Consider the following 23,234-nt stretch of genomic DNA (forward strand, 5'->3'; position numbering starts at 1 on the left):
ACTTTTTACAGCCGTTACACGGCACTTAAAGATTGCTGTTATGATAGTATAATTAAATCGGTAAAAAGAGCCTTTGGAAGCATAGAATGCAACCAACCAAGCAGAATAATACAGACTCGGTTTGATTGAGTCTGTTCATGAGAGGTAATGAAATATACAACACCTTTCACGTCCCCTAGCACCGGCATAAGCGGAACTCTATCACATATCTATTGAATAGACTCTATGATCCCAAAGGACCAGAAAATATAATAACACTGAATCCAAAACTTGCGTCTTCTCAGTCGCTGGATCAAATCACCCAAACGCGTGTCTGTATGACATATTGGATATATTTCATAAAAATGAACAGCCTCAATCAAACCGAGCCTGCAACATTTTCGTTTTTGTTGTGTTCAGCGACCTGTTGAGTTTCCACTTTTTCTATTTTCTTATGCATTTTGTACGGTTACAAAAGTTCTTACATTTGAGACCATTGTACAAGGTTGCGATTATAAGTAAATATTTGCGAAGTTAATATAGCTGTCGCACAGACTTCGTATATCGAGTGAACCATCAGTAAAATGCAGCATATGTTTTGTTGTATTATTTCATCATTCCAAAACACCTTAAACTAAAAAAAAATGAAAATATCTCTATCCATTTATCCGTAGATAGACTATAATATTACTAATAACTTCATGCGACGAGAACCCCACTAATGCAGCTGTGTCCAAAATTCGGTTAAAAACAGTTGGAGGTGTGTATAGAGGTACGTTTAGGACGCACACTTATTTTTATTCAAAATTAAATAATCCCGAGAGCTCGAAATAAGAAGTACATTCAAAATAAAATGTCGTATGGTCGAGATAAGATGTCGTGCGATCGAGATAAGATGTCGAAGTCAAAAGTGTGAACAGTCTTAGCTAAATATTCACATGCAATATAGAAAAAATATACGATAAGGTATTGCGGTTAATGATTTATTCTGAAGTCGAACAAGCTATTTAGACATTGTAAAGAAGATGTTCAAAGTGGCAACATCATATATGAAGAAATAAGACCCCATATGGGGGAGACAAATATGTATAGACGATTTTAAAAAATTGTAGAAAGTCACCAAACAAACATTCTGCCAAATGAGCATAGAAGGAAAAATTGTCTCACAAGATATCATGATATTGATTTATGACTGCATTTTACATAAAAATTAAGATGTTTCTTAAAACAAATGGTACGCCCATTTGTGGAACCACGCTCATTTTATGCCATATTAATGATGATTTTCTGAGCTAGAAACCTTTTGTGGCTTTCCCTTTAAGCTTCCTTAATGCAACCGTTATATAAAGACCCAAGTTTACAACGTTTTCCTAAAATTTTCGAATGTTGTAACTGACGTTAAATGCTTTAGTTACGAGTATTAAGAATTCGTGGGGTCTGTGTCTTATTTTTATATTCCAACTTCTTCAGTTTGATTCTGCATTAATATGAACAAAATATACCTCTATATATCTACAGTGGCCAAAATAGATAAGCGTCTCTCCCGCAAGCCGAAGGTTCGACTCCTAAGGGCAGGTCGTGTAACTGAAGAGAGACCGTTTGGTTAGCCGACAGCTAATAAGAAACGAATGATAAAGAGGTAAACAATGAAATACGGAAGAAATACGGAATGAAATTTGAAACGTGGGTCCATAACAAATATTAAAATAAAACGTTTCTATTGAAAGGAGGTGTACATTTTATGGGAATACTGGTTGGAATTTAAATTTCTATTGAAAGCGACTGTATATTTCCTTTTATATAGAAAGTTAAATTTTATATATACGACCGTGCAATAAAATCCGCATATCTGTTAGTATGCGGATCCGCAGAAGAATTTCTGCTACGCATGGACTCAGTCCATGTGACTTTTTTTCTCTTCCCTGAAGTCAAGAAGCGGCTGTCTGGGCGACGTTACGCATCACGCAGCGCGCTGGGAAGTGCGCTATATCAGTGCCTTTTGGGTATCACTAAGGGGGACTACTCTGACGCTTTCCGGAGGTGGATCGATCGACTTCAGAAGTGTATTCGTGTTCGTGGAAACTATTTTGAGGGATTAAAATAGAATTGAATTTCATATCTTTTGTTGTTTTTATTCTATTGCTACAGTCTCAAAACTTTTTGAACACCCCTCGTATTATCTTTTTAACAAAGCAGCACATATGACTTACAATAACTTCCGTTCTAGGATGTACTATTTATTGACAGTAGAAAGCAGAATAAAACATTTTTCTTAATCTTAAGCTATTAAATACAAACCAAATTAATAACAACTACAACATAAATCATTTTATTTCATGTAGTACATTGACAGATCTCGTAGTAAAACAAAAGCCTGTTGCAATAAATTAATTGGATAAATATGCAAAACAAATTAACTACAAATACAGACTTTATCTATATAGTATGATTTAATACAGAATAATAGCAAACTAATTGTTTTATAACGATTATTATAGATCTGGTATAATAATAATAATAGATCTAATATAATAATTATAATAATTATAGTTGAGTCGAATATTTTTTCTAGGTACTCCCATGGTGAAAGTGTTACAAAACATGTAATGAAGCTAAAACTGTCAGAAATAAAAAAAAAATGATGCTATATTTCAAGCAAGATAATAATGTATCCTTTCGGTTTTTTACTCCAAGTACCTACTACTAGATAAGTATGTCGGACACACAATTACAAGTATAATATACTTTGTGATAAAGCAAGTTTGAAAAAAGATGTTCTATTTCCTCTACAAAACAAAGTACGAACTGTCGTTGTATTTCACTACACAATCAATAGTAAAACTGTATTGTAATTTCAATCTAGAAAGTCTTTCTTATGTGTCCTGTACCAGTATGTGTATGCATAATTATTTTGAAATGTAATGGTCTACAATGTTTGGAATTCGCATGAGGGAAGGTAATAAAGCAAATAACATGAAAGTAGGCACAATATTACTGTTGCGCCATATGCATCGATAGCTCTAGATATTGTTTGTGGCGGTGTATTCCGGCGGAGGCTCTTGCCATTTCTGCGCTGTACCAGGAACCATATTTGCTGTCTGTATTTGTTGTGGGTATGCACCATTGATGTATCCAGTTTGTCCAAAGCCAGTTGACGGAACTGTTTGCATACCGTGAACTGAAACGTAAAATCAACCTTTCATTGTATTTGCCTGAATCAGTATCAGATGGTTATTTTGTGTTCAGACTAAGCCGTTCTTTTTAAACACTATAATAAATCCGCCATTTAAACTGATACTGCATTTTCCCTTACCTATGATTTTTGGTAATAATCATTTCAGATATTTTTAATTACTTTGAGAATGTTGACATCTTCTGTGTGTGTTTACCTCCCTTTAAAACCACCAAAGACGTAAAAAATGGTACTAGCAGCTTCCTCGCTTGGCGCTCAGCATTAAGGGGATAGTGCTAGGACTGGTCAGCCCGGTATCAGTATAATGTGACTGGGTGGGGTATCATGCCACGTGTCTACGGCATGATATTCCAGTGAGGCAGCACTATAAAGTTGGGCATTGTGCTCACTGCTACAAGTAGACACCGTCGTTTATATGACTGAAAAATTGTTGAAAAAGACGTTAAACCCGAACACACAAACACCCTTTAAAACCCTTAAAACCTAACTGTGGCAGTTCATGCATCATAGTACGAGTAGTAGTGTTTGAAATATGCAATTTTGTATCATCATGGTTTTGCAAGAACTGCTTTATCTCCATTTAAAGATACAATTATAAGCAAACTTAAATCTTAGATATTTGATTTCATTTATCATTACATAATGATTTATATAAAACAGAAGAATATAAAGCAAATTTTAGAACTGAGTCCACATTTTTCCGCATGCTTCAGCATTTTGATATTATATAATTATTTAGCATATGACGAGAATAACATATCAAGTTAATTGATAACTATTGTCTATATTATACAAAAAAAAACATGTATATGCATACTTGTTGTTGTTGTTACACTTGCTGGTTGAAACACCTGTCCTGGCTGTCCCCGAGACCTCTTACAGCAACAACAAATAACAACAAACACTGTAACAACAGTAGCGACTAGAAGAATTGATCCAATACTTATGCCAATAATAAGTCCAACGTTACTGCAAAGTAGACATAAAGTATCACAACTTATCAGCGTGTGTCGATTCAAAAGCTTCAAATATAACAGGGCTCAAGGTGTTGGACAATTAAAGGAGAAAAACATAAAAGTGTTAATGATTTGGAAGAACTGACATTTCGATGGACAGAACGATTTTGCATAAACTTTTTAAAGTTTTTGAGAATTTTCCCTAACTGAAAATAGTCCTCGGGAAAAAGTAAAAACATTCGTGAGGAGTTATTGTCCTCTTTAAGTCATTTTATTGTTTGTTGTATATCTGTAACCATTTAAAACAAATCGTATGGGGTTAACATTAAATTGCATGTACATTTACTGCGGTTAATGGCTTTTTTAACATTGACGATACTCCATTCTGTTATCAGAAACGATCTGATTAAATGCTATATTTGAATGGTTTCAAGCCATTACATGACTGAGATTTAACGTGGACTTACGACATGTACGACATCAATAGTAGCTCATGTTTCATCGTTGCTGAGTCTGCAGTTTTATCATTATGGGTCTAGTAGGTGAAGTCATGTTAATATTATATTCTTTAATGATTTGTTTCAAACCTCACGTATCATTCTTTAAAGATTTGTTAATTGATAAAACCGTCAAAAACTTTGAAAAAAAAAAGTTTAAAAAATGACAAAAGTCCAACAAGAAAAGCAACATTGAAACAATGCAGCCGCCCATACAGAGCTCGACAAAATAACCTTATACATGTATATATATATTATATATTTAGAGAGAAGTCATACGAACTAACCATCACAACAACATTTGCATGTATACTCAAATCTCTGTTATCATGTCTCATTATAAAGTATTATCTAGTGCTGGACAAAATGACCTTATATAATATTATATATATAATTAGACAGAAGTCATACGAACAAATCTCAGTTATCATGTCTCTTTATAAAGTACCGGTAATATATAAGTAGAGAGAATATATACGAACTAATCACCACCACAATATACCAGACCAATTACGGCAAAGCGCCTAGCAGTACAAACGAGCGTGTACATTCTACAGCAAGTCCACTAACCCAATAAGATAAGTATATATCGTAGAAGGTCATTTTGATTAGGATTTTATCTATCATCAATACCTAAAATCGCAGCAATATCTGTTGTACATATCACCGCAACAGCTGCTGTCACAATATATATATTTCGTAGTCTGGTCAGACCAGTAACTGCCAGACTCGTAATACGAACACTTTATCCCATTCGCCGCTTCTGAAAAATAAATCAGCGCTGACTGCAAAAAAAAGTATAATATAAAATATAATTATTATTCTTTTCCATTAATATCAGCGACTTGAATAAGTACGGCAGAAATATATGTTTATGCATCTTTGTATTCAATGCAGTAATTGCCATGCTGAACTGTTGGGCATATGTGTTCGAATTATGATGCTACGTCTCAGTGCATAGAACAAAAATTAATGCAAATTGTAAAGCCATAGTACCACTTTTTACTGAATTATCAAAATATTCTCACATATGATTATGATATGCATCGCCTTGTGGTCGATCTTAACTTCTTTCTTGGAAAAATAAACATTGTGAAAATACCTTAAGCAGAGAACCACACTGAAAGATATGCCGATTGGTGAAGTTTATAAAAGTGTGATGCTACGTAATTTGCCCTATAGATGGAGCATTGGACGTTTGTACTGGCATGTCAATCTCATTTACTTTTATAAAATTATTAAGTAATATGCGCACAGAACAGTATGAAAGCCTTTTTTCTGTTAATAAACCAAAAACAAGATTTTGATGAAATTTTCTAATGCCATATCTTTCACTTTTGTCTGCATTTCTTTAGAATGTATAATACCGATTATCTGAGTATTCAAAATAAAAAAAATTGGTGCACCTAATATAGCAAAATATAATCAAGACACGCATAACAACTGTATTTGAATGTATAGTCACACCCATCTTCTCATTTTTTAGTGTCATATATACATTCTTTGCCAAAACTGGTTTAAATGAACATGTTGAGAGATTTCACCCACACTGTGGGCGAGTAGTTTTTATCGTTTTGAAAATAATTAGATTTCGCTTTCATTTCAGGTAAATAAAACCAGGGGATAAGTATTCATTTATTAGATTATAGCTATCATCGTTTTATCATTGTTTACTTGGAGATACAAAAATGTAAGACACCGATTCATGCATTTATAATGCAATACGGGATTGCCACTATCTCCTTGTAAAATAGGAAGTTACGACAATAATTTCTCAACCTGTCATTTGTTTTTCAAGTAAAGTCAAAACTACAATAGCATGGTACAAAATTTTAAAATTACATTTCAGATACATCAACTACGCTGGTTTTCATTTGAAATAAAGCCTCGAACTTCTCTTTAAATTGTCAAACTGATAAAATACTGGACTATAGAGCCGTAGACGATACTCCGTTGACGATTTATATGACATTTCCAAACCGTGTCTTGGCTTCTGCCAGGAATAATATCTTTTTTTTTCAAAACAATATTTTGAATCTACTTTAACTAAATGCCCGCGACGACGAGAGTTTAACTTAATACATGTTTTTGTCCTTTACAAGCCATGATCATTTTTTTACGTTGATTTTTAAACAGTCTCTTTGCCTTACAAGTGACGTGTATACTTTGATTAAATACAAAATACCTGTGAAACATAAGATCGTAAGAATTCCAAACAAAAGTTTGTACGCCATTTTCTTTTATGTACACTACTCGTTTAAAATATCACTAAATGAAGCTCTATCTTTGTGTATTTTCGCGTTATCGCATTTGTCTTTTCCAAATTAAAACACGTAACGTTATCTATCTTTTATCTTCCTGTTTTATGTTAACCACTGATAAACGAATGTTGGTAAAATATGTTTTTCTAAAAACTTGCTCATTGACCTATATCAAAAGCATTTTGTCCAAATGTTAAATATTTTGATTAAGGCAACAATAAACCTGCTTTCTTCATGTCATCTTAATAAATGCAACATTGTTTCTTCATAAAATGATACGGCCCTTTTTCATCATGCCCAATGTATTATTTTGGTTACAGTAAAGACATCCATACATTTCAATTTTTGAAACATGTGCTAATTATATCTGCACCTTTGGGTTGTCAACTGTTCGACAAAGGCGAATGTCACGGTGATAGGAACAAAATACTTCATTTACTTATTGCAACTTATCAAATTTTATAAGAAAAATGTATGTATTATTTGTTAGGAGTTCTGTTGATCTTTTTGTAGTAGGTGCTCTTATACAGTAGCGGTGTCTATGGTAATTCATTAGATGTTTTTACAATTTACAAAGCTTAATACTGAGCACCCAATGTATAATGGAAAGGAAGGATTCCTTTTTAATTTCTGAAATATGTTTGTTCATTAAAAACAATTGTGGCGTTATGAGCATTAATACAAATAAAAAAGATAAGTCTGCAGACGTTTGAAAAGGTTTATCTTTCCACCCAAATTGAAGATATTGAATGATGTTTAATCATCTTTGTACTTTTGTTGCCGAATCCCTCAAATGTAAATCCTTTCGAACAACATTTGTTTTGCAATTTATTCTGGTAACAGTCTCTGATAATAATCAGATCATAACTTTCGTCAAATCCAAAGGTTCGTTTTGCTCCTGTTATAATCGTACAGTAGACGGAAACTTTTTGATACTCATATACAAAAACATGAATTGAAAATAGTCATTTACATTTTATTACATCATTTACAAAAGTACTTCCCATTCTTACATGATCATTCTTCAACAAATGTATAAAACAATAAATTGTGTACTTTTTTATTTAACATCCATATTTACGAGATTTAACACATTTCGCTGTATAGAAGTAAACTATGTTTACATCACTTTCTGGTGAAATATAGACTGCTTGGCAAGAAATAATACTATTGTCGTACCTGCGAAACTTTACTGAGAAGCTTTGGTAAGTTTAAACGGATGTAAAGCTTCTTACTCGTCAATTCTATACATACATTGAGCCAGTAGACATTTTTATATGAGTTAAACATGTAGTACTTATAAGGTATTTGAAACAAGTAATAGTTTTCAGTAAACTAACACAGTCAACATTAAAGTTTGATGTACATTAGCAGTTGTTTGACATCATGAATTCATACTTATAAAAGTATGACACCACATATCTCTGCATATACATATTGACGCATTTCAATAACGTGTTGTTTCAATTGATATTTTGGTACTGGAAGTTGCTGCGAGTTACTGCGTTCGTCATACGATTTATTACAAATGCAAACAGGGTTCAACAGAAAATCTAAGTGTTGGAAATTTAACTGTTCAAGAGCTAAGAAACGCCGAGAATGTATGGTTATATACATGTCAAAATAAGCCATTACAGCGACATCATCAAAAATATAAACGAAAAGGGAAAAAAGGCTTCCATACTGCGGCAGATAAGATTGTTTTTGGATAAAACGGTATAATTCGCTGCGTTGGGAGAACACACAACGTTCAGCTCCATGATACTTTCTACCTGCTACACATGCGATAGACTACTTTTCCTTGACGCCCACTACCTACAATCCCTTGCCGGCGTGAATCAAACTGTGACATACCTGCGTCAGAAGTACTGGATTACAGCCATACGCCAATGTGTTTCTGCATTCATGTGTAATTTGCCGTAAATATCTGGGAATCCTTATCGCACACCCGTATCTCCGTCACTTCCGGCTGTACGTGTGAAAGATGTACCTCCATTTACAGTTACCGGCGCTGACTTTACTGGAACCTTGGCAGTCAAAGAGAGAATTGGCGAAACGAGAAAAGTGTACATCTGTCTTTTTACATGTGCTAGCACCCGAGCTGTACACTTAGAAATTGTACCCGACCTTTCAGAGGAATCGTTTATGTTAGCATTCAGACGTGTTTTACCAGACGACTAGTACCAAACCTTATTATATCAGACAATGCCATTACCTTCCACGCCGCCGCTATCCACATTAGACGTCCATTTTCATCAGTATGTTTGCAAACTACCCTTAGTGAGAGAGGAACCGAATGGCAGAGTTCCTTGGTATGGCGGATGGTGGGAGGGAAAGATAAGGGGTTACCAAGACAACAATGACGAAAGTTCTTAGGCGAGCTTGCGTAGACACGATAACACTACAATCTGTGATCACGGAGGTAGAAGGAATAATCAATAATCGTCCATTGACGTACGTATCCTCGTCGACGACCCAGTACCACTTAACCCACCATATCTACTTCATGGCCGGCGTCTTACTTCATTGCCATTCAACGACACCAACATTGAAGTGAAAAAATCACGCGCCGAGCTAAACGACACACGCAGATTATTGAAAACTACAGTTACCGATGGAAATACGAAAACTTGACGGCCCTGAGGGAGTATCACCGGATTAGCGGACCTAACTTACAGACGGTACGTGTTGCAGATCTTGTCCAAGTTCGCCATGATTTTAAAACACATCTAATGTGGAACCTAGCTATAGTTAACGAACTTATTACCGGAACCGATGGACTGAAGAGAGCGGCACGGGTTAGGATTGGTGATGGAATTTCTTCACTTCCTATTGTAAGACTGTACCCACTGGAGATAATTCAAACCGAGTGACAATACAGGTGAAATGACTGTTTACTAGTGTGTTTGTAGTACGTGTACCTTTTCACTTACTCATCGGGCTGTTATGATTATTCTCGTGCATATTATATTTTTGAATTTATTTACTTTTGAATTAGCATTTGGCGGCCCGAAGAATGTCGTGAATTTACCGCGACGTCGAATCACGTCGTCTGGCGTCTAGTGTTTTCTGCAAATATATATGTGACATTGACGTCACATCCTGTTTATACGTCATTGAAAAGTCGAACCTGGAACAACGTTGTTGTATACTCATTATACGAATTACCCCTACGACAGGGTTTTTAAATTTAACTAAAATTGTTACGAAACTACAGTGACTTTCATACCTACAGTGACTGTGGTTAGTCACCGAAATCGTGAACCTGCTATCTTTTGTAAAATGCTTGAAAGTTTATAATGAATATGGTCATGTGCTTTAGAATATCGTGTCCTTAGTTTAAATTTCATTTTCAAATTCATTAGAAAACCGAGGTTATCAGTGTTTGACTTAGAACTTTTTGTACAACTAGAAATACTTCTACTGGCATGTGCCCACAGAGCACTATAACAAAAAAAATAGTTTGAAATTTATGTCGGAGTAACAAAGCTTTAACATGATATCAAAATCATACGTGGTTTGTTAAAAACATACAAAGCACAATTACTTGGAAGATCTTCAAAGTACTTGATAATCAGTTATCATCAACCTCGACGTACAGTGTATACAACCCTGGTCATTAGGTCCCAGGTGAAGATCAATATAACATTTGGTTGTCAAAGGTGAAGAGTTCACTTTGTGTCGCTCCGATTATCAAACTCTCAGCTTGTTCATAAAATATCTGATTGTGACCTCATACTATGTCTGTGTAGAATACCAACAAAGTCACAGGTCCAAGTTTAAGGTCACGTTTGGGAGCAACATTTCAAATTTTCAACTCTTATCGCCTCAAATATCTAACCACTAGAAGATATCTAAAACTAGATCATTTTGATAAAATATGGTTCTTTATTGTACTTGGAAAATTTGAGTTTCTTGGTAAATTTTTTTTGTCACATTTTCTCAAAAACTATAACAGCTACAACTTTGAAACTTTGCACACTTTTATCATCATTAGGGACTAGGTAGTTCAAAAACCATGACTCTAACCTGCATTTTATCAGAATTACGGCCATTTTGTACTTAGAAAATCTGAACTGTAACTCTTTTCTTACATATTGTCCAGCACTTGACGGCACCCATAGACAGGGCTCTTGTGTTGCAAAGAAAACACCCTGCCTCATTGAATCCTTTTTTGTTTTTCACTTAGATTTACTTTACATGTATCACACTTTTTTGTAATCTCTTGGATGTGTTGCTACATAATGCACATGATATTTCTTGACTTTTCTGTTGTTCAGTTTCTATCATTGTCGATCCTATTAGAAAAATTGCATTCAACAAGTGCAGAACCGATCTTTGCTCTTCAAAAATAATTTTAAACAACTGTATAAATATTCATAATTTGTGTCATAAACTGAACCATAATACTGGCCTGTTTTATTATTAACATGATTAACATCTTCTACTTTTTATAAGTTTTTACTATATCGAAACCAGCTATTTGGGTGTATATCCTTGTCAAACGGACATGTTCTGAATGCAAATCTACTGCACAAAATGATGTTTCAACTGATGCATTAACTTTGTTACCAGCTTAAACTGACCATGTTTCTTTTACTATTTGTTCATTGTCAAAGGCTACTATACAGTCAGACAGGAGAATTTGCAATTGCTAAGTTCCCTGTGATGTCAGTCACTTCATTCATGTAGGATAGTAACAAGATTGATAACAAGAGCTGTCCATAAGACAGCACGCTCAGCTTTTCTCATTGCTTGACTTTGTAGTAGGGCTTTGCCAGTACAAATTTTAACAAAAAACAATCGTTAAAAAGGGGCATAATTTAGTCAAAATTCAAATCAGGGTTATGGGGATTGTTTTTCCTTGTGAAGACTTTGATAGTAAATAATTATTTTAAGTTTCAAGTCAAAATCTTTGATAGTAACAGAAATATTTGACTTTATCAAAAACTTGAACCAAACAATTCTAAATAAAAAGGGGTAACTCTGTCAAAATGTAAATCAGTGTTACGGGGATTGTTTTATCCTGGTGTAGACTTTGATAGTAAATAATTGTTTTAATTTTCAAATCAAAAGCTTTGATAGTAACAGAGAAATTTGATTTCATCATTAAATTAAACAAAAAGATCAAAGCTAAAAGGGGGCATAACTCTGTCAAAAGTCAAATTAGAGTTATGTGGATTGGTGTAGAATTTGATAATAAATAACAATTTTAAGATTGAAACAATAGATTTGATAGTAACAGAGATATTTGACTTTATAAAAAAACTTTAATCAATGGTGACACCATCGCCAGTTTTACTTTGTCTAAAACTAAAAAACTGAAACCTATATTGACAGACAATTTACCTTGTGCTGCTTGATATTGTAAAATATTTATCATAAAGAAAACTGGAGACTGTGAGACTTTGCAGCACATGCTCTTACTGTATTTGGGGTTTTCACTGTGTCAGATGTGATACCTTCAAGAAAAGATGTAACTACTTTGTTTCTTTCACTTTTATATTTATCAAAATCCAAGTTAATCAAAGATTTTATGTCTCTATTAATAGCTGATACAGCATTACAATCGCTTAATATGTCTTCTTTTTCTGCACGCCCAAGTACAAAGGCAACAGATAATCTCCCAGACTGTGTTGAACCGAACAAGAAAAGTAAACAAAAATATGAAAATTATATATTCCAAAACAATATATACTTTGAAACCAAACAATGAGCTTATAGGGACTTGTCACTGCTATCTTTCTATGTCATTATAAGTAAACCCATTTTATACTTCTTGTTGTGTTTTGTAATACTGTTATATTAACATGTATAATAAGTTACCTAAAGAACTGACTTTAATTTAATGATATTTTTGGTTCTATTGTATGACAGTATCTGTCAAATTGTTTCCCTGTCAGTTGTCTTATAGCTACTCGTTCGAATTTCGAAAGTTTGTTAAAAAAATTTGTTTTGACAAATACATTTGGTATCACCTTGACAACTAATTGTTTTTGTAATATATTCATGCGAAGAATAAAAACAATCTGGAAAAGCGTTAAGTATCCCCCATGAACAAAATCAGCGCTTTACATTAATTGATAAACATCTAGCATCAAACATCATTCTGTTTTTAGTATTTCTAAATACCACTTTGTATCATACTAGATACTGTGAACTTCTAACTGAAAGAAAGATTTGGTATCAATTAAGGTAAAAGCTGTACCTATACACTTGTGTTCAATAGTATCGGTCTGTGTTGCTTGATGTACTTTCATTGCATTCTGTACAAAAGTTTTCAATGTAGGAGTGCAATATGACACTAATTTTGTAATTTTCATATTTCTATAGTTTATCAAGTTTTATTTGAGTGTTACTTCTGGCCCCGTGTTCACAAAACAATTTCAGTCTCAGCTGAGTTTGATAATGAAACTTTATTTGTCATTTATATCTAAATAGCATGTTTAAAACGAAATTTTAAGTTAATAACTTTATTCAAGTGACTATTCAGTATTGATAGTCAGTCTCAGTTGGAATTTAACCTTGAAGTTTTAGTAAAATTGATATCAAAATTTCAAACTCAAACTCAGCTGAGACCAAAAAATGGTTTGTGAACACGGGGCCTGGTTCTTATGACTTTGGCTTGATATTCCATTTAGTATGATAAAATATGTACCACTCGTTTTCACAAATAAGAAGAATTTCCAGATCAAGAAGTTAGGTTGCCAAATTAGGAAACCCTGTTTTTTGTTTTTTTGGGGTTTTTTTTGTTTTTTGTTTTGTTTTGTTTTTTGCAGTTCATTAAGAAAAAGGGCAATGGGAAATTACAAAAATACTAAGACATTAAAAACATCTGAATGGTAGAAATCTAGATATGTCTTTTAAGTTCAATATGACATACTAGTATTCAATTTGGAGATCTCATGTATAGTCTTATGCACAGGGCATTTTTAATAAACCTACACACAATATAGTGGTTTTACTTCCCGAACTGGAAACATGTTACTATAATAAGTAACAAGCTTCCTGTTCGGGAAGTAGGGAAAAACCCATAAATAATTTCCCGAACGGGAAGTTTCCCCTACTGCGTATGGAGTTCAATGATCTTATCTTCTAAACTGCATAGATGATTTTCGTAAACGACAGAAAATTACCTTTTTTTTTTAATTCCGCATTCATCAATTTTGAGCATAACAGGTGTAGAATAAAACTGGTGTATCCAGTCATTAGGAACGTAAATCGAAACAGTGAGGAATATATTATAAACTCTTAACATGACTACTTTTGCTTAAGGTTATTGCGAAATTATTATATTTACAATTGATATAGTTTGATTTTAAATACATGTCTGTCCGTAAATTATATTCAACGTTTTATTTCGATGTACGTTAAAAACTTTTTAATTATATATATGACCTCCTCGATTCGCCGTATAATCCAATTCATTCATTTAAAGAAGTAGGTTTGTGGGTAAAACATTTTAAACTTCCTGTAAGAGAAACGATAAACTAAAGGAGGAGTTTCAGTTATATCGAAAGTAAATGACTGAATTTCTTGTTAGATGTAAACTTCATTAGAAATTGTTTTTAGGGGCCTCCACGGCCGGGTGGCGCTAAGGTCGCTGACTTTTAACAACTTGCCCCTCACTGATGTAGGCTCGAGCCTCACACGGAACGCTGAATTCTTCGTGTGAGGAAGCCATCATGCTGGCTTGCGGAAGGGCCGTGGTTCAACCCAGGTACCCACCAAAAGCACAGAAGGGCCCCTGGGGGTCTTCCTCAGCCATCAAAGCTGGAAAGTTGCCATATGACCTATGAACCCAACCTTGTATTTGTGTATGTGCATATAGAAATTATAAGTAAATAAGTAAAGATATATGTAAACTATAAAATCAATGGCACGGTTTTTAAAATTAATTAAGAATAACGACAGAAAGGGGGAAAATTGTGTGGAGTAAAACATTTATTTAGAGGCAAATTTAATAAATAGCAAACAAAATAACGTAACACTTGAAAGTGTGTGAGAAACAAAAATATTAGTTGATTGATTAGAATATAGCCAATGAACGCCTCCTCACCACATCCTATTGCAACGCGATCAGTTTAAAATGAATAAACACTATAAACTAAATAAAATGCAATTATCAGCCGTCATCACCTTGTCTATAATCAATACAGGCTTTATGAATTTAAGCAGAAAAATAATTAAACCAAAACCTACAAAAAGCTGTATTTTAGCTCAACTATTTGAAGAATATTTGGGGCTTCCGTTGCCATATGGTTATCGAAAATAATTATGTAGTGCCTACTTGAAGATTTTATTTTAGTTCCACAGCGTAATGTTGGATGACGAGTAGAAGCAGTATGAATGTAAATGAAGAAAAGTCTCATATCCGATGTTAAGTAGAATAATTCAATATTTGTATATATACTTCTTAAGACTGACTTTTATGATATCGTCTTTAAATGATTGTCAATAAAATTATCATTATTATGACCATTTTTCCATGTATTAGAGTTAGCTTGTGACGGCAGTATTGTATGGAGGTGGGGGCTGTTGCCATTTCTGGGAATTATCTGCTGGACCAGGCATGTTTGTTGTCTGCACTTGTTGCGGAAATGCGACATTTGTATATCCAACTTGTCCATACCCTACAGCGGTTGTCTGCACGCCATACACCGGTACTGAAATATATACATTGTTTGACTGAATTTGTTTGCATACTTTTTGAAGATATGAGAAATAACTACACGTACGAAGCAGTATAGTCTCCCTCAAAAGCTGGTGATACTCTGAATGAACATATCTTATAATTATGTATTTTAGTAATACAATAGCTGAACCGCCCCGGTAGCCTAGTGGTAGAGCGTCCGCTTCGAGTGCGGGAGGTCGTGTGTTCGTTCCCCGACTGCGTCATATCAAAGACGTAAAAAATGGTACTAGCAGCTTCCTCGCTTGGTGCTCGGGGATAGTGCTAGGACTGGTCAGCCCAGTGTCAGTTTAATGTGACTGGGTCGGGTATCATGCAACGTCTCTACGGCATGATATTCCAGTGAGGCAGCACTATAAAGTTGGGCATTGTGCTCACTGCTACAAGCAGACACCGTCGTTTATATGACTGAAAAATTGTTGAAAAAGGCGTTAAACCCGAACATACACACACATACAATAGCTGAAAAGGGAGAGCAGCACAGATTTACGGATCGCGGGATTGTGGGTTCGATCCCTGGGCAAGGCGTATTTCTACGTGACGATTTGATAAAAGACGTGTCCGAAATCATTTGGCCGGGAAGTTGGCAGTTACCTGCGGAGAACAGGTTTGTACTGGTTTAAAATCAAGAAACACTGGTTAAGTTAACTGACAGCCGTTACATAACTGAAATACTGTTGAAAAAGTGGCGTAAAACCCGAAACAAACAAACAATAGTTCGAAAACAACTCAGTCCTCCGACACTTATCTTAATCTTACGACAAACAAGAGTTCTGCAAAGCAAAGAAATAAACGCCCTATGATTTAAGTCAGATGGGGAAGAATTAGGTGCATGTGAAGGAGGGGTAATTTTAATGCGTCGGTGGGTGGGAGTTTTGGGTTTTTGTAGTGATGACGCAATGCTTAGGCACAAGAAACTTAAAGTGAGTCTTTTTCTTTTTTTTTTTTTTTTGGGGGGGGGGGGGGGGGGGGTACCATATTACATAATCACATCACATAATACATCCATTCTATTTAAACGGGCATATAAAATTTGGATATAAATTGAAAATTACTAAAGCTGTATTTCATTGCCGACAGCCATTAGTGTCATAAGTTTCAAGAGTTGAAATGAGTGCAAATCAGACAAACGAACAGACAAGTAGTCAAAAAAGAAACAGACATACACATACAATTTTAATGCTAATATTAACAGTAAATTGGTTGTTCCTATCTCCTTAAGAACAGTTCAGCGTAGGAAAGAAATGGTGTTACCTGTAGTTGCTACGCCTACTGGTTGACACACCTGACCCGTCTGTCCTCTGGTTTTTCGACAGCAACAGAATACAGCCACCAACACTGACACTATCACTGCAACAAGACCAATTACACCCAGCACAATGCCTACGACGAGTCCTGTATTGCTGTAAAAACAACGTCATAGATACAATTTGGCCAAAAAGTTGATTATAGATAAGATAACGACATTTTAAATGCTTTTATACAGGTATGAATTACATTGGCTTGTATTTGTTCTCAGGTACGTTTAACAATAAAAAGTTTCATATTAGAATGAAAACACATTCACACACCTGTTCATTTCTTATATTTGCTCTTATTTGCACGGCTTTATTGATCAATTGGTGTATAACCTCTGCATTATAAATCTCATGGACGACATTTGAGGTCACTATAATATTCATGGGAAACGAAATCCGTAACCGTATATTATAGTGGCTTATTTGTGCCATCATTTTTACGGCGTGATAATCAAGTGTGGCAGCACTATCAAGTTGGGCATTGCGCTTACTGTTATTTGTGATGGCATTTTCAAAACTGCCTTAACCAAAATTGTACCAGTTTACAAAAACAGCAAGGTTAAACAAAAACAAGCCGTAACATTGGTTAGGAGATTCTAAGTTCAGTATAGGGAAAACCATTTTTTGCGTTGGATTGCCTTACGGATGGTAACTTTGTAGGGAGAAAAGCCCTGTTTTAAGATGGCTGCCTGCTGTTTTGTTTTTAAAATGAGAACATTTTAACAATCCAGGAACAAGAACGATATACAGTCCCTTTGTCTTACCAACGACGTAGACTGCAATAACTAAGTAAAATATAACTTTTATTTTTGACATTATCCGTCATTAAACTTTATTTTGCGTCTTTCATTTTTCATCAAACCTGTCAGAAGTAATCAGTTAGATTTTTAGGCTTGTAACTTCAATTATTATTATTATAACCAGTGATTCGTCATCTATATAAGCGTTTACTGTATATAGTATTATACTATAATAAGCATGCACTTGAATCACTCCTTTAATTAGGTGCATGTTTAAATTGCTTTAAGTTATCCCATTAAAACTTTATTGTTCTAACGTATCTGACAATCGCTACATGACAATATGTAAACACTTATAAATATACAGAGTAAACAGTAGGTTTAAGTATCAAAACCTCGAGCAAACAACAGATGCACTATTGAAAATCGGAGATAAATAATGATTTAAGGACCTCTGTAATATTAACATGGAAAGCTTTCTGCTGTACTCCAAATGTCAGTTTCATACTTGATTTATTAATTCTCCCGCCACAAGTGGTGGGGTCATAGGAATGGTATCCGTCCATCCTTCCGTCCGTCTGTCCGTAACACTTTCGTGTCTGCTCCATATTTCCTAAACCCCTTGAAGGATTTTCATGAAACTTGGGTCAAATGATTACCTCATCAAGACAATGTGCAGAACCCATAAGTCAGCCATGTCGACTCAAGGTCAAGGACACAACTCAAGGTCAAATGTTTGAGCCTTCCATTTTGTGTCCGCTCTATATCTCCTAAACCCCTTTCAAGGACGTTTATAAAACTTCGGTCAAATAACCACCTCATCAAGACCATGTGCAGAAGCCATGAGTCAGCCATGCCGGCTCAAGGTCAAGGCCCGACTTAGGGTGAAAGGTTTGAGCCTTCCATTTTGTGTCCGCTCTATATATCCTAAACCCCTTGAAGGAATTTTATAAAATTTGGGTCAAATGATCACCTCATCAAGACGATGTGCAGAACCCATGAGTCAACCATGCCGGCTCAAGGTCAAGGTCAAAACTGAGGGTGAAAGGTTTGAGCCTTCCATTTTGTGTCCACTCAATATCTCCTTAACCCCTTGAAGGATTTTCATCAAACTTGGGTCAAATGATCACCTCATCAAGGCAATGTGCAAAACGTATGAGTCAGCCATGCCGGCCCAAGGTCAAGGTCACAACTGAAGGTCAAAGGTTTGAGCCTTCCATTTTGTGTCTGCTCTGTATCTCCTAATTCCCTTGAAGGATTCATATGAATCTTGGGTCAAATGATCACCTCATCAAAACAATGTGCAGAACTTATAAGTCAGCCATGCCGGCTCAAGGTCAAGGTCACAACTTAGAGTCAAAGGTTTTAGCCTTTCATTTTGTGTCCACTTTGTATCTCCTTAACCCCTTGAAGGATTTTCATCAAACTTGGAACAAATGATCACCTCAACAAGAACTCATGAGCCAGCCATATCAACTAAAAGTCAAGATCACAACTCAAGGTCAAAGGTTTGATCTCTGTATCTCCTAAATCCCTTGAAGGATTTTCATGAAACTTGGATCAAATGATCACCTCATCAAGAAGTTGTGCAGAATTCATGAGTCAGCCATGTCAGTTAAATGTCTAGGTCACAGCTAAAGATCAAAGGTTTACCCTTTCACTATCCTTAGCAGTGGCGGGGGATTTAGCTGTCTTTCAGACTGCCTTGATGCATTAAAAGTCCCAGTCAAACAGTTAGTTTTAGCCTGCCTGCTTAGTTCAATAGGGACAGAGCGGATCAACGGATCGCGAGATTGTGAGTTGGATCCCAGGGCGTCTGTTCTCGGTGACAATTTGATATAAGACATTGTGTCTTAAATCATTCTTCCTCCAACTCTGATTAATGCGGGTAAGTTGGCAGTAACTTGCGAAGAACATATTTGTACTGATACAGAATCTAGGAGAACTAGTTAGGTTAACTGACCGCCATCACAAGACACTGTTGAAAAACGGTGTTAAACCCAAAACAAACAAACAAATACAAAAGTAAGTTTTAAATTTAGCGTCAGTTGCACATTATTGTAAGTACCAAATCATTTTTTTCATTGATTAAATCTGAATTTTTGCTATTATTAAAGAACGATGTTTGATTTAACAGTATTACAGCAAACTTAAAGCTCCGGGTGGAAAATTATATACCTGACACAGCAGTATCTGTTATATTTATCTCCACAACAAGACGTTGCGCAGTACATTGTGTCGTCAAAGATTGATCCATAATTGTTCTTTGTACAATATTCCCCGGCATGTACAACTAAAATATAAGAATAAGGAAGTGTCAATCATACAACATATAGAAAACCTGATCTATTTACACAAAAGTAATACTTCCGTATGGCGAGTTTATCTGATCTAACAGGTCTACTTACCCTGCATTAAACAGGCTGTTTTACTATATGAAACGTGTAGTTTTCGTGTGCCACAAGCGGTAATGTTTGTTTACAGAATACACATGCGCATACTTCATATTGCCGTCTGAACACTTAATGGAAACATAGAGCAAGATCGAAAGAACGTAATATATTAGACTTTATGTAATCGTTTGAAATTCAGTAATGATACTGATTGCTAAACAATGGTCCAAACTGTCGGATCCGATGCTGTTTCAGACTTATAAAACTTATAAGTCCTGACTGGGACTCGAAACCAGTATCGCCAGCCCGTTAAGCTCAATAGGAAGAGCGCAGATCTATTGCGCGGTCGTGAGTTCAATCCCCGGGCGGGGCGTATGTTGTCCGTGACGATGTCATAAAATATGTTTGGTTGAAATCTTTCGTCTTTAACCTTTGATTCATGTGGGGAAGTCGGCAGTTACTTGCGGAGAAATGGTTTTTACTCGTACAGAATCCAGGAGTGCTGGTTAGGTTAACAGTCCGTGGTTTCATAACTGAAATACTGTTGGAAAATGGATTTAAACCCAAAACAAACAAACGAACCCAGGATCTGTCACATGAGATATGAAGTAAATTGTTTACATTTACAGGCGCACGTTTAAATTTCAACTCATTACCTTTTACATTGTGTTACTTCTTGTCGCAGTCAATATTTTGCTGTCTGTTTAACGTTGCAACAGATGAAAATGACCTTATTAAACATTTATTGTAGGTATATGTATATATATCTGACTTAAAACTATCCTATATTGACCTTATAAGGCGGAATACAATACACAAACCAAACCCATCTTTGAAACATATATTATGCCTTACGATGGAAATTCTAAAATGAAATAAAAAATGTTTCATACTACATGACAACTTTCCTTTGCTTTAACACATTTCATTAGACTAAGTCTGTCGAGAATATTTGACTCGCTTATATGTGAAACAAGTTGTTGTTGTTTTCTTCATTTTTGTTCGTTTCGTCCCGTTCGTATTTATGTATTACTTTTTTTGTGTTTTATGTTTTGATATATTTACGATACAAAAAGTAAACGGTTATGCATACAGAGCTCTCAGGTTATGATTCAGGTAGATATGCCATCGGAACTTGGCTCCTCCGATTGGATATGCATCACTGATTCTTACTGTCTTGTGTTCAACCTATTTAGGTAATCGGACAGCCCAGTTTAAGCTACATAAAAGGAAACAAAAGTAAATAGTTACCTGTGACACAAATGAATAAAACCACAATGAAATACACTTTATCCGTCATTTCGTTGTATTACTATATCTTCACGTATAAGCTGTTGAAAATCTTATATTATGACTAACACTGATAACTGGACGTTTTATTGTTTTTCCGGTTCAATATAAGAGTAGTTTATGCGTATCAACTTATCAAGATGGTAAATACAATAATTTATCACTTTCATCTATACACATCCGTTAAAATTGTTTACGTAGTTTCTAAAATTAGTGACTGATCCCAACTGTGTAATGATTTACACCATGAACGAAACATTACGAAATCTAGAGGTATGTCGTAATACACATTTGTATAACTTCGAAATAAATTAAATAAGGATAGTATGTTGGCCAACTTCATAGACACCAGGGGCCGTATTTATAAAGCATCTTAAGTATAAGTTGAAGATTTTACTTAAGTCTGTGCTGATTTCACCTTAAGTCTAAGTAAAAAAACTTAAGTCCTATTCATAAAACATCTTAAACTTAAGATACGTAAGAAATGACTAAAGTCAAAAAACAAAATGGCGTCGTGAGTACAATTAAAGTGTTGTTTTTCAGATAAAAGCACTTTAAACATAATTTTGCATGTTGTATCTGTCTTAAATTAATGTTGTTTTTTAAATGTTTTCGTCTACAATAAAAGCCAAGAATTACTTGTTAAGTTGTTTTATGAATAACAAATACACTTAAGTAAAATAAATTTCTTACCTAAGTAATACTTAAGTAAATAGTCAATTTCTTATACTTATACTTAAGATGCTTTATGAATACGGCCCCTGAGGTCAGGGTCCCACCTTCTCCGCCTTTGTCAGCAATAAGGTGGTTATTGAACACGTTTTATCATGTTACTCTCGATTCTCTGAATACTGGATGGGAAAGCGCTAAATTAATAATTGGAAACAGTAGTCGACTCAGCTTTAAAATTAGAACTTACTTTATATGCAAATAAATTGATCTTTTTGATCATACAGTTTCAGGTGTGTATTGGAATAAAATTAAATTATGAGCAATTTATACGAACTTTGCGATCACCCCTTGTATAAGTGTTACATATCCTCGCCATTATATGACATTCAGTCTTGTTATTAATCATGTTTACGGTCATGCCGCAATGCGACTTGCACTTTCACAGTATTTAAAAATCGATTTTTACTAACTACATGTACCTCAGTAGAGTGGTGGTTAAGAGTACTATTGTGATGATTTTCTTTTCTACTTTCATTTTGTTTGTTTACTTTCCGGTTTGCATCGTACTTACGCACGAAAACTACCGACAGCCTGTTCGTCTATTAAAATACTTTTCTCTACTAATAAACAGATCTGTCTTGTCAAAAACATTGCGTAGCTGCTACATGGGGTATCGCCTTCAAACGCTTTCCAATCGCTGATATAAACGTTTTTCATTCAGGAATTACCCCCACCCACCGTAATTTGTTATGAGCTTCATCCGGGGAATCACAAAGATAAACAACCAATCAAAACAGTTGTTTCTAATTCTAAAGCCAATCAGAATCGTTCTTCCTAAAAACTGTAATTTATTCAGTCTGCAGAGGGCGCTTTCGTCATTACCGAGACGCCTTCATAATAGATGTTTGATACACATCAAACGTCAACAAACCAAGACAGCCTTAGTAATTAATTATTCATGAACTTTCCCCATAAAAAGCTGAATTCGCTGTTGCTCCAGATCCTTTTTTCTTAACACATCGGACTATCAACATCAAACTAAAAACATGAAATATATATAGTACATTTTAAGCACAAAAACAACTTATATGGTATGACTGAATAGCGAAATCTAATCAAATTAGCAAAACCTAGAAATAAAATGTAAACTAATTTTTATTACAAATATAAATCTACATGTGCATGTCAATTTTCAGGAAAAAATATTTATATTTAGGGTGGTTTTGAAGAGAGAAACGTATACGGGTCTAGATTTCGCCCGAT

General features: G+C 34.9%; 2 protein-coding genes across 3 annotated transcripts in view; both read right to left on the minus strand.

The window, feature by feature from the left end:
* Positions 1–2,097: 2,097 nt before the first annotated feature.
* Positions 2,098–6,967, minus strand: LOC128545859 (uncharacterized). The gene is made up of 4 exons (XM_045321810.2): positions 6,811–6,967; positions 5,259–5,388; positions 3,990–4,141; positions 2,098–3,157 (listed from the first exon to the last, which is right to left on the minus strand). The coding sequence occupies exons 1-4, from the start codon at positions 6,857–6,859 to the stop codon at positions 3,000–3,002; spliced, it is 489 nt and encodes a 162-aa protein (XP_045177745.2). The 5' UTR covers positions 6,860–6,967; the 3' UTR covers positions 2,098–2,999.
* Positions 6,968–14,812: 7,845 nt separating this feature from the next.
* LOC123537855 (protein shisa-4-like) overlaps positions 14,813–23,234 on the minus strand; it is a 55,961-nt gene continuing 47,539 nt past the window's right edge. Inside the window, exons 1-4 of one of the 2 annotated variants that reach the window (XM_045321734.2) lie at positions 21,261–21,447; positions 19,795–19,909; positions 16,833–16,981; positions 14,813–15,552 (exon numbers count right to left, since the gene is read on the minus strand). In XM_045321734.2, coding sequence (XP_045177669.2) covers positions 15,386–15,552; positions 16,833–16,981; positions 19,795–19,909; positions 21,261–21,309 — 480 coding nt within the window. In that variant the 5' untranslated portion in view covers positions 21,310–21,447 and the 3' untranslated portion in view covers positions 14,813–15,385. Of the gene's footprint in view, positions 15,553–16,832; positions 16,982–19,794; positions 19,910–21,260; positions 21,448–23,234 lie in introns of those variants that run through there. The other variant, XM_053547629.1, reaches the window with a different exon arrangement.

The sequence above is a fragment of the Mercenaria mercenaria genome, chromosome 1 (genome assembly GCF_021730395.1).
Source record: "Mercenaria mercenaria strain notata chromosome 1, MADL_Memer_1, whole genome shotgun sequence".
Lineage (NCBI taxonomy): Eukaryota > Metazoa > Mollusca > Bivalvia > Venerida > Veneridae > Mercenaria > Mercenaria mercenaria.

Coding starts and splice junctions, on each gene's coding strand:
- LOC128545859 (XM_045321810.2), bottom strand. CDS start 6,859: ATGGCGTACAAACTTTTGTTTGGAATTCTTACGATCTTATGTTTCACA. Junction 5,389..6,810: donor TACGATCTTATGTTTCACAG/GTATTTTGTATT, acceptor TTTATTTTTCAG/AAGCGGCGAATGGGATAAAG. Junction 4,142..5,258: donor AGATATTGCTGCGATTTTAG/GTATTGATGATA, acceptor TCTACTTTGCAG/TAACGTTGGACTTATTATTG.